The following is a 12,719-nucleotide window of genomic DNA, read 5'->3' as shown; positions in this document are numbered from 1 at the left end:
TCAGTTGAAAATGAAGCCTTTATAACTTGAATTTAGTAAGAAAGGTGTTTAATTTTACCCCCTCAAACAAAGTTTTGGGGGGTATATAGTTGTGAACTTGTCTGGCTGTCGGTCGGTTGGTCTGTCTGTCGGTCCGTATTAAGTGTCCGCTCTCTAATTCAAGTAGTTTTCATCCGATCTTCACCAAACTTAATCAGATGTTGTATCTACATGATGGTCAAGTTCGAACATAGGCCTTGCAGGGTCAAAAACTAGGTCAGGGGGTCACTTAGCGTGTTTTTTAACATTCAGCATGGTGTCCTCTCTCTTATTCAAGTAGTTTTCATTCGATCTTTACCAAACTTGGTTAGAAGTTTTATCTAGATGATCTGAAGGCCAAGTTCGAATATGGGCCATGCCAAATCAAAAACTAGGTCACAGGGTCACTTAGTACGTTTTACACATTGAGCATGGTGTCCGCTCTCTATTTCAAGTAGTTTAAATCAGATCTTCACCACACTTGGTCAAAAGTTGTAACTAGACGATGTGTAGGTAAAGTTCGAACATGGGCCATGCCGGGTCAAAAAATAGGTCACGGGGTCACTTAGTGTGTTTTAAACCTCACCATGTTGTCCGCTCTTTAATTCAAGTTGTTTTTATCCAATCTTCACCAAAATTGGTCAGAAGTTGTATTCTTGATAATGTCTAGGGCAAGTTTGAATATGGGTCATGCTGGGTCAAAAACAAAGTCACAGGGTCACTTAGTGTGTTTTAAACATCAAAATGTTGTCCGCTCTCTAATTCAAGTTGTTTTCATCCAATCTTCACCAAACTTGGATAGAAGTTGTATCTAGATGATGTCTAGGTCAAGTTTGAATATGTGTCATGCCTGGTCAAAAACTAGGTCATGGGGTATCTTAATGCATTTTAAACCTCACCATGTTGTCCGCTCTCTAATTCAAGTAGTTTTCACCCAATCCTCACCAAACTTGGTCACAAGTTTTATCTAAATGATCTCTATGACAAGTTTGAACATGGGCCATTCAGGGCCTAAAACTAGGTCACGGGGTCACTTGATGCGTTTTTTAACATTCAGCATGGTGTCCGCTCAATAATTCAAGTAGTTTACATCCGATCTACACCAAACTTGGTCAGAAGTTTTATGGAGATGATCTTAAGGCCAAGTTAAAACATGGGCCTTTCTGGTTCAAAAACTAGGTCAAGGGGTCACTTAGTGCGTTTTAAAAATTGAGCATTGTGTCCGCTGTTTTTTGTGAAGACGACATGCAAAATATTATGTGTCAATGCGGCATGTGGGGGTATTCGTCACGTCTGTGACAAAGCTCTAGTTAAATTTAACTTTCTAAGTGACAACAAATGCGTCAATATATGTGCGTCAATATATGTATCTAAGTGGTAAAGGGTTAAAATTGCTGTTTGTATTGCATTTCTCTAGCTTACACATGAGAGCCTTCCATATCTTGTGGTAAAATTCTTGTGTACTGCATTTTTTTCTTGAGAGTCCTGCAACTTTGAGGCCAGTTTTACCATTGAAAGGCTGATGTTACGGCAGATCTGACTAAACTGATGTTGTAAATGTTGTCATAAATCATTGCACAGTGGGTTTTGTGATTGTTCTTTCACTTATTGTCATCATTAGGTACCAAATGTTTTGGTGTAATTTTGCTTTAAATCTTTTAAAAGCTCAAGCTTTTTCCATTATGCACAATTCATGGAAATCAATCTGCCATCATCCATAGCAATGAATAGTTTTGTTGCAGTTTATTGCTAGTGTTTGCTCAATGGTCAAGGCAACCTAGGTGAGGTCAAAGAAGTCTTGCTAAGAGAAAACTGAGCTTAACATGTGCGTAAAGTGTTGTCCCCGATTAGCCTGTGCAGTCTCAACGTGCTAATTGGGGACGACACTTTCCGTTTTTATTGTATTTTTATTAAAGGAAAGCATCTTCTTAGCAAAAATCCAGTTAACACAAAAAGTGTTTTCCCTGATTAGCCTTTGCAGACTGCACAGGCTAATATGAGAGACTGCACAGGCTAATATGAGACAGTAGTTTATGCACATCATTTTAGCCCTGTTTTCTCAGAGCACAGTTCAAATAGTCTAAAATGTATCCATGATGTGAAGTCTCATAGAGGGTTGTGTTTGTAGCTCTTGATTAGGTCATTTGCTTTAGCATGAACATATGCGCTTTCATTAGCTGGTGAACAAATACATGATATCAGGGCATTATATCCAGTGTTCAAAATGAGATGGCTATGGGACTCATAAAGTGAAAGTTTATATATACTTGCTGTCTTTACTTAAGAAATGGGGGTCTGATTTCATGAAGGCGGTATTTCAAGCCAAACTTGGGGGAGAAAAGTTGAAATGGGTAGGACAAAAAAGTACCTTTTTTTTTCATCAGACGTAATAAAATAGCTTCTTTTAAATTGAGTAAAAAAACAACTTGCAAAGTGTTATTTTCCTCATTTATATATTTATCAATTTATTACATACTTGTGTTGTAATAATAATTCTGGGTTCAAGGGTTTGTTGAAATGAATAGGTATCCTTGTGTTTATATGTTAAAGTGAGTTCTGTATTATAAAAAGGAGATATTTTAAGTGTATGGGTAAACTTAAGCTGCCTCTTCGTTTTATATTTGACATACATCTGTATTTACATATATATTTCATGAATACAGTAGTCAGCCCTTAACCTCTGCCTTGTGTATTTTGCACTAATTGTTTATGTTGTTAATATATTGTGTGGTTAAATTTTTCATAAAGGTGTATTAGATGTTTTAACAAATACGGTGGTCTTTTAGAGTGAAAGAGGAAAACCTGTTCTGCCGTTATTTTCCGTTTTTGCCTTTCAGTGAGAATTTTTGTGTGTTGCCTAATGGCAACCTATGAAGTAAAGAACATTATTGCTTTTGTGCAGTTGTTTATGCTTACACAATCAACAGATTCGACTGTTTGTATGTGCACTTTAACTCTTTCAGTGCGGGAACCGAATTTTGAAGGCCTTTGCAAACACTTTGGATCCAGATGAGACACCACAGAACGTGGCGTCTCATCAGGATCCAAACTGTTTGCTTTTCGGATTGTATTCTTTGAAAATAATCGAAGAAAATTCTAATTTTAGAAATTGAGCAGACGACATTTTAGCAGTCAAAAAATTTCCCAGCATGCAAAGGGTTAAAGCTTTAGAGTATTTATTACTGCTAACCTTGAGGTTTTTTTTAATATTGTTTGTTTATATCTTGAAATGACGAGATTTTGCATACAATTAAATGCGCAATAAGATCATTTAGTGGGAAGATAACTACTTACTGTTTTCTGTCTGGTAATATTATATGTATAGTATTGTGGTACTAATATTTAATTAACCTTGTATTACCAACAATACAGTTTAAATAAAAATATGAAACTTCTATGTCAGTTAATATTTTATATATTTCTCATGTGTGGACATTTTATTGTGATCACCTTATATATTCGATTTAAGTCGTGCGTCGTCTGATGTGCGTCGTCAACTTTTAGCCACATTTTAACATAATGTTTATCTTAAAAATATCAAGGCTGAGTTCGTATCTTGGTAGCGATATTCAAATACTTGTTCACAAGGTCAACTCTTAAAAAAAACTTAGTGTTGTCTAGAGGCCACATTTACGACACAATCTTGACGCATCTTGGTCAGAATGTTAACTTGACCATACATAGGCTAAGTTGAGTTACATGCTTCCAAAACTATGTCACGAGGTCAAATCTTAGATACATTTTAATCACGCTGGAGACCACATTTAAGACTCGATCTTGATGAATCTTTGACAGAATTGTCATATGGAAACCAATTTATTGATATACCTGTACTGTAAAGTACCACAACGGATTGTCGAATATGTCTTTTGGGAGTCAACAAACAGAATAAAAAAGAAATAAGGGCATCTTTTTGAACATTTCATGAACGAGATGTTTTGCGGTCGTCATTTACGCCTTCAATGCGCATTTAAGAACTTTTGCAGGGCCCATTGGTGCTTATGAGCCTTGAGGCGGTAACCTCCCTTGCTCCAATGCCACTCCTCGAGCCCACACTCCTCCCGCAAGATGGCGTCCCAGTCACGGACAACAACTCTGTCTCCGCCCACCGAAAGCCCGCGCTCAATTGCACGCTCACAACTGACCTGCGTGTCGAAGGTCACGATCCAGCGGTCAATAACGTCTGCTTCATTGGTTCGCGTGGAAACTGGGTCAAACTGCAAGCTTTTCACCTGAAAATTTATTTTATAACCGGTTTCGACCATCTTTGCGTACCTGTCCGGTGTGCGTTCTTCTAGACATGGTGAAGAATCAGCAGATAATAAGATACATATAAAACGGGTGTAAAATACACATCATGTAATTTGCATCTGATAAATATCTTTAATTTTCCCATGATTCAACAGACATCAGGCAAGCTAAAGGTTCAGAATAAAGGACGTTACCTTTCCTTGTGCCTGTGTCTCAACTAAGTTTAGGATTTGCTGGTGGGAAAACGCGCCGGAATCGCGGAGACTGAAGCAGACGGCATTATGGCGCTTGGACGATGATTTAGGCCGCGCATGCGTACTCGGCGATATCCGGTTGGCCCAGTTGACGGACTCTTTCACCTCCTCCAATAGGGACTTCTGATTGATAACAGGCGCTCTAGAAATGAAAAATTGCAATCAAATTAAAAGCCGTTCCGTCCTTCCTCTGTGACCTTTCAGGGGAAAATATTAAAATTTGAGCCAAAGTAGGTCAAATTTACTCCGGCTGCCCGGGTATTCGCCAAAGAGATAATTTTTTTCCAAATAGCCCAGTGCACGATGGCCAATGATGCCTTAATGTGCGCTGGTACATACATGTAATTTAAAGATAATTCATTTCTGGTTGCCCTTAAAGGAACCCAGCGTAGCTCAATCAAATCCCTTCAGTTATTACCAACCACGTGATGATAGCTGAGCCAGGTGGTGATAGCCATGCCACATGGTACAATAATTTTCCCGTTCTTATTAGCTCGGCTGTTGAGGTATTGTCATTGCCAGCTCGTCGTCCGACGTCCGCCGTCGGCGTCGTGCTAAAACCTTAACATTTTGTTAAGGTTTTGAACATTGGCTCTAAAATCAAAGTGCTTCTACCTACAACTTTGAAACTTCACATGTAACTGCACCTTGATGAGTTCTACACGCCACACCCATTTTTGGGTCTCTAGGTCAAAGGTCAAGGTCACTGTGACCTCTAAACAAATAATCTTACAAACTTTCGCAGCCGAGGGTGGCATCCGTTATGCGGTGCTCTTGTTTTTACTTTTTAATGTAGGTGTTTTTTTTAAATTATGAACCTTAACTTATTCACTATTTTCAAAATATAAAAGAAAATGATACCACTTTTCATAATGTAATACTTAAACAAAAATACTTATTATATGATTGATAAATACGGTATAGTAATGGTATTGTACAGATTGTTAAGAAGACAAAGTACGGTAATGATAAAGCGCGAAAAATGCAACGGTTTCTCATTTATATGAGTTGCAAATCTACTGATTCGTGGTGTATTTTTGACGCAGGGGCGTAGATAATGGGGGGGGGGGGGCAGGGGGGGCGGCCGCCCCCCAATATTTCGGCTAGTCATCGTTATATAAATAAATGTAAAATCCCAAAAAAATCGCCGCCCCAAAACCAGTATTTTTGTAATCACGCGCCGTCAGTGCAGAAGCCATGTGTCCCCTAGGTAAAATAATGGGATGGTTGGAACCTCTTAATGTTGATGGCAACATTATTCAGACACTATAATGTTTATTTAACTTGCCTGGCAAAACAACCCTTCTTCGAAACTGCTTGAATCATAAACACACTGTCAGTGCTAATGTCTTCACTGTTTATCTCAGACTGCAGAACATTCCAGGAATTAGACAGTAATGACCATTAGTATCATGTCAACAGTCTCTGCAATCAAATACGCGTGAAAAACATTCATTAGATTGAAAATATTTTTGTTCTCTAAGTACATCAGTTATTATTTGATTAGAAATCATTGAAACAATATCATATATGTAATTGTTTAATGTTCAAAATGAGTATTCCTAATCAGCCTCGAAATTTTGCGTTTCCTAAGCGTACATTCGGGAAGAAAAAGCCAGAACAGCGTTCATTCCAATCTTGTTGGTTTGATTCCTTCACATGGCTCCACTACGATGAGGTATGTATATTAGTATTAAATTTTAATTTGCGATCGTTCTTATCTTTTCTGAACCTAACGTTGATCTAAATACAAACGAAATTTAGAAAAAAAGGCACAACATACAAAAAATACTCGTATTGTAAAAAAAAATGTTGCTTAATAATGTTTCTTATTATTATCATTAATATTTAACACAAAATTTATTACAATGTTATTCTTTTCAGAGCCGGGACCTTGCGTTCTGCCACCTCTGCATGGCGGCCAAGAAGTTGGGCAAGATCGGCAACACGAAGGTGGACGGCAGCTTCATCAGTGATGGCTTCTCCAAATGGAAAGCGGGTACCGAGAAGTTCCGGAAGCACGAAAAAAGCGAGTGCCACAAGGAGGCGGTCGAGCGACTGGTGACGCTTCCCGCCACGACGCGTGACGTGGGGGAGATGCTGTCAGCGGGGCACGCTAAGGAGAAGGCCGACAACCGGAAGCAGCTGCTGCAAATCCTACGCAGCATACGGTTCCTCGCACGCCAGGGCATCGCGCTACGTGGGCACGACGACGATGAGGGGAACTTCATGCAGCTGCTACAACACCACGGGGAGACGGACAGCTCTATTCTCGCGTGGCTGGAACGGAAGCGGGACAAGTTCGTCGCCCCTGATATCCAGAATGAAATACTCCAGCTCATGGCACTGCGCATCCTCCGTAAAGTGGCCAGCGACATCAAGACAAACGAGTTATACACAATCATGGCTGACGAGACAACAGACAAGTCCAACCGAGAACAAGTGGTGGTAGTCTTCAGACACGTGGACGAGGACTTAAATGTGCACGAGGACTTTGTTGGGTTTCACCAAGTAAATTCCATTGACGCCACTACACTGACGTCGGTCATAGAAGACACTCTTCTAAGAATGAACCTATCCTTGAGCCAGTGCAGAGGGCAGTGTTATGACGGGGCCAGCAACATGACCGGAGCGAAGCGTGGTGTGGCGACCAACATCTTAGCAAAGGAGGAGCGAGCTGTGTTCACGCACTGCTACGGACATGCACTCAATCTGGCCGTTGGGGACTGTGTACGTCAGTGCAAGCTCTTGCGCGACACCATGGATACAGTGCATGAAGTCTCCAAACTGATTAAGTATTCACCAAAGAGGGACAGTACCTTACAGACCCTGAAGGAGGAGATGAGCCCCGATACCCCTGGTTTCCGTGTACTGTGCCCCACGAGATGGACAGTGCGTGCAGCAAGCCTGTGTAGTGTCTTAGACAACTACACTGTGTTACAGACCTTGTGGGACACCTGCTACGAGCAGACCAAAGACTCGGAGATCCGTTCCAGGATAGTAGGCGTGCGGTCCCAGATGGAGAGCTTCGACCTCTTCTTTGGTGTCCATCTGGGTTACATCATCCTGCGACATACAGACAACTTGAGCCGCACCCTACAACAGAAGGACATGTCCGCATCAGAGGGTCAGGCAGTTGCTTCAATGACGGTGGAAACATTGACCAGCAAGCGCTCCGACGATGCCTTCGACAAGTTTTGGGTTGACGTCAACAGCCAGCTCGATGACGTCGACGTAGGAGAGCCAGTGGTTCCCAGGCGACGCAAGATGCCGAAACGCTATGACGTTGGAACCGGGGCCCACGAGTATCCAGCCACAGCACGTGATCGGTACCGCCAGGTCTACTTTGAAGCATTCGATTTGGTGATCGCGTGTATCAAGGACAGATTCGATCAGCCAGGCTACAAAACCTACAGATCCCTCCAAGACCTTCTGGTGTGCTGCGCCTGTGGTGGTGACTACGCCACTCATCTGCGGAGCGTGATGGACTTCTACAGGGACGACTTCAACGAGCAGGCGCTCACCACTCAGCTGGAGACGTACCAGGTCGCCGTACGGGACAAGAAGGTCAAGACCATCACGGACATTGTCACGTTCTTCCGCGACTTGTCTCCTGAGTCTCGCCTCTTTTTCTCGGAGGTGATGCGCGTCCTCCGCCACGTCCTGGTAATGCCCGCCACCAACGCCACCAGCGAGAGGTCCTTCTCCGGCCTGAGACGCCTCAAGACGTACCTCCGGACGTCTATGACACAGGAGAGACTCACCCACCTCATGACGCTCCACGTGCACAGGTGTGTTCCCAGTACAGAAACTGGACCGCCCCCCCAATGTTGGGAGGTTATCTACGCCCCTGTGACGGGCATACGATATCGGGGAAAACAAGAAAGAAATGTAGGAAGCGAGATTTATTATGTGGTCAATTCACTGAAGCTTTCTTTAAACTCACGTCGATATTGAATTTACAATGTTTTCAAGTTTAATTTTTCAATTACTGGACAGTTCGAATGGTATATTGAAGAACAGTACAGGTATGGTGTTCAAGTTTTATTATTATTACTATTATAAGTAGTTGTGTAATGAGAATTATTATTATTATACTAAAACATTGTATGAATGTTATTTGTGCATTAGTATCTATGTTTTATTCTCTTCTGATTTATTTGTCAGTTGACCGTTTTGTGAAAGAAAATTATGTGGAATAGTTGACTTGTGTGGCCAGTTAACCGTTTTGATGAAGGCCAGTATGCCTGATGTAGATAACCCCAAAAGTTGGATTGTGTGGTCAGTTAACCGTTTGTTGAAGGCCAGTGTGCCTGATGTGGAATAGCACAACAGTTTGCTAGTGAGGTCAGTTCACCGTTTTCATGTAGGCCAGTTAGCCTGATGTGTATAATCCCGACAGTTGGCTTGTGTGGTCAGTTGACCGTTTGCAGAAGGACAGTGTTCCTGATGTGTATAAGCCAGTTGGCTTGTGTGGTCAGTTGACCGTTTGCAGAAGGACAGTGTTCCTGATGTGTATAAGCCAGTTGGCTTGTGTGGTCAGTTGACTGTTTGCAGAAGGACAGTGTTCCTGATGTGTATAAGCCAGTTGGCTTGTGTGGTCAGTTGACTGTGTGCAGAAGGACAGTGTTCCTGATGTGTATAAGCCAGTTGGCTTGTGTGGTCAGTTGACTGTGTGCAGAAGGACAGTGTTCCTGATGTGTATAAGCCAGTTGACTTGTGTGGTCAGTTGACTGTTTGCAGAAGGACAGTGTTCCTGATGTGAATAAGCCAGTTGGCTTGTGTTGTCAGTTGACTGTTTGCAGAAGGACAGTGTTCCTGATGTGTATAAGCCAGTTGGCTTGTGTGGTCAGTTGACCGTTTGCAGAAGGACAGTGTTCCTGATGTGTATAAGCCAGTTGACTTGTGTGGTCAGTTGACTGTTTGCAGAAGGACAGTGTTCCTGATGTGTATAAGCCAGTTGACTTGTGTGGTCAGTTGACTGTTTGCAGAAGGACAGTGTTCCTGATGTGTATAAGCCAGTTGACTTGTGTGGTCAGTTGACCGTTTGCAGAAGGACAGTGTTCCTGATGTGTATAAGCCAGTTAACTTGTGTGGTCAGTTGACCGTTTGCAGAAGGACAGTGTTCCTGATGTGTATAAGCCAGTTGACTTGTGTGGTCAGTTGACCGTTTGCAGAAGGACAGTGTTCCTGATGTGTATAATCCAGTTGACTTGTGTGGTCAGTTGACCGTTTGCAGAAGGACAGTGTTCCTGATGTGTATAAGCCAGTTAACTTGTGTGGTCAGTTGACCGTTTGCAGAAGGATATTGTTCCTGATGTGTATAAACCAGTTGGCTTGTGTTGACCGAAAATGTGTTGAAACGCACATCTTTATTGTTTTTAGAAATGTTTGCAACTTAAGTTTATCTTTTCAGTTAAATGACAGTTCGAAAGGTTACCAGTAATTAGATAGTGGAGAACTTTCAAATATAGCTCATTCTCAGTCCAGCGTTTTTGTTCATGTGAGATGAGATCCTAACAGGAACCGAGTCTTTTACTATGGAGATCATTGGATGAATGTTCACTTAAGTCTGAAGCAGGTAGGTGTTCTTGATTATTTTGTTCCATCCTTAACTTGATATTTTGCTTTAATGCATTTTTGACGATGCTGCGAAGCAGCTCGTCTTAGTTATCATACCATGAGAAATTCTTCACAATGGCGACCTATGTAAAAGACCGAGCCAGTCCGATTGAGATAGCTCGATTTTTCTAATCGGCATACCTCGCTGATTATCATTGATAAAGGTTTAGGAAGCTCAGCTATAAATAGGACAGCATATTCTGGGGAAAATTGAAAAATAGTTTGAAAAAAAAACGTTAATTTTAAATCAGTTATATTAAATCCATTATATGTTTATAGATCAATGAAACAATCATGCATTTTCTGTATTGTATTTGACATTTGTCATGATTCAGTAAATAAATTGCGAATTAAAACGTGCATAATTAACTTTCAATGCGATCATGAGTGTAAAGAAAACGAATTATTTTGAACCTGCCATTTGTTAACGTTGTAGCGACTATGGTATATAAACAGCAAAATAGCCATGACACTTGAGTCCAGGTCGGACCTCAAAGACCTCGTGGAGAGGCCGGTAGGACCTGTAAATAAAAAAAATAAAAAAAGACACGTGTGAAACTGGCTCTTATGCGTGCTTTCTTATTTTGCATATTTAATAAACTTTTCAAACATAAATTACAGAGCAACATCTGTGCACATACTATGTTTGATAATTCAATTCGTTTGTTGGATAGTGTTTGCTGTTTTAAACACATATTAGGTCATATCGCGGAGATTTAGTTAACCATACCATGTGTTCATGGCCCACGTATTCAAGTGCTCTTACGACTATGTGCTCATACCTACTTTCGGGAATCATCATGAAATTATTGCCGTACTTAACGAACAAACATGCCTAAGCTTATTGAATTAGAGAAAACAAATAATCAAAAGAGAAAAATTTTATGTTCATGCACATGGGCATGTGAAATGACGTCCGTACAGGAGAGGAAATAACGAAATATAAGTTTTTTTATGATATACATGTGAAATAAAAGAACATGGTGTAATTAAAGAGCATGTCAAGTTTTGAATTATATGCTGAAACGTTATGTTAAAACCCACAAACGTTTTACTGTAACAGAACGTTTTTTTAAGATAAGTGGTACAGAAAATACACGTCGAATATCTTTTTTAAAGATATTTCTTGTTATATTTGATCGAGAATGTAACCCGCATCCCAGTTTCGCTGAATGAATCAAGTTCCCCACAGGTACTACTTCCCCGTACCCCCATTTTTTTCGTACCCTACATTTTTCGTACCCAGTTTTTTCGTATCCAATTTTTTTTTCGTCCCACATTTTTGCTCGTACCGAAAAAAAATTTCGTACCCAATTTTTTTTCATACCCAATTTTTTTTTCGTAACCAAATCTTTTTTCGTAACCATTTTTTTTGGCATAATTTTTGAACCCAAAATTTTCGTACCCATTTTTTTTCCTACACAAAATTTTCGTACCCACATACACAATTGTGGTGATGTAGATAAACTTAAATAGATGCTTTTATATCAATCCTCTTCATATGCATCGTCACACCAGTACTGTCAGTACTTTGATTTAATTCTAGCTTATGTGTATCATACTTTAGCCTCTTGCGTCCAGGAGATAATTCGTCGTGTATTTTTATTGAAATTTTAGTATGTTTAAATGTCGCAATATTGAAATTGTTCAGAGAGTTATCATTTTTGTTTTGTTTGGTACATAAAGTTATAGGTAACAAGTTATTCTTATTTTCTATATGTTAAGGCGGATATTCTTATCTTGTCGTATTCGTGTGATTGATTAGATGTACATTGTACAATACAGCTGTTGCAAAAAAAAATCGTGTAATGCATATTATTCGAATACTTTTGATTTAACTACGCTATTAAGGGGGTATGGGTTTGTTGTTGTTAGGGTAATTTGTTTGTTTCCGTTGTTGTCCGGGGTGCATGCGGAATGCTTTCGGTGTTTGTTTATTATGTTGATTTGCAAATGAATTTGACCATGTGTTATTCAGATGGTTTTCTAAAGAATACTTAATGTTTACGATATAGTAATGGCTAAATATTGTATAATTCTCGAAAATTAGAGGTTTCAGGGGGTGATAAAGGCACCTTGACCCCGGTCTTGATCCATGTGTCCTACAGTATGTATCTAACGTTATGTTTCTTCTTTGTGAATGTACAATGTACGTAATAACGTTAATCTCGAAATGCTAGTTTGGCATTGTATTTAAAATTGCGATATAATACGTGGAATAACACAAATCACTTCGAACGTAAATAAATCACAGTGTGTCTTGTTCTGAGAAAACGAGGCATAATGCATGTGCGTAAAGAGCAGTCCGCACAGGCTTATCAGGGACGTCACTTTCCGCTTCAACTAGATTTTCGGTAAAAAGGGACTTCCTTTAAACGAAAAATATTAATATTAATTAATGCGGAAAGTGTCGTCCCTGATTAGCCTGCGCGGACTGCACAGGCTAATCTGGGACGACATTTTACGCACATGCATTTTGCCCAATTTTCACAGAACAAGACACACAGCGATCAACCCATCACATGTCATCTTATAAACGTCTTCCTAGCGACCGGGTGGTCATGGGTTCGACCC

The 12,719-nt window shown here is 40.4% G+C and overlaps 1 protein-coding gene across 1 annotated transcript; it reads left to right on the top strand.

Annotated features, from left to right (window-relative positions):
- Window positions 1-5,997: 5,997 nt before the first annotated feature.
- LOC127852539 (zinc finger MYM-type protein 1-like) lies at window positions 5,998-9,752 on the top strand. Its single transcript, XM_052386494.1, has 6 exons — window positions 5,998-6,201; window positions 6,408-8,314; window positions 8,926-8,999; window positions 9,129-9,247; window positions 9,329-9,433; window positions 9,639-9,752. The coding sequence occupies exons 1-6, from the start codon at window positions 6,067-6,069 to the stop codon at window positions 9,750-9,752; spliced, it is 2,454 nt and encodes an 817-aa protein (XP_052242454.1). The 5' UTR covers window positions 5,998-6,066.
- The last annotated feature ends 2,967 nt before the right edge of the window (window positions 9,753-12,719 follow it).

Source organism: Dreissena polymorpha, chromosome 12 (genome assembly GCF_020536995.1).
Source record: "Dreissena polymorpha isolate Duluth1 chromosome 12, UMN_Dpol_1.0, whole genome shotgun sequence".
In the NCBI taxonomy this organism is placed as follows: domain Eukaryota; kingdom Metazoa; phylum Mollusca; class Bivalvia; order Myida; family Dreissenidae; genus Dreissena; species Dreissena polymorpha.
The sequence above is the reverse complement of the archived record's forward strand: the minus strand, read 5'-3'. Positions and strand labels throughout refer to the sequence as shown.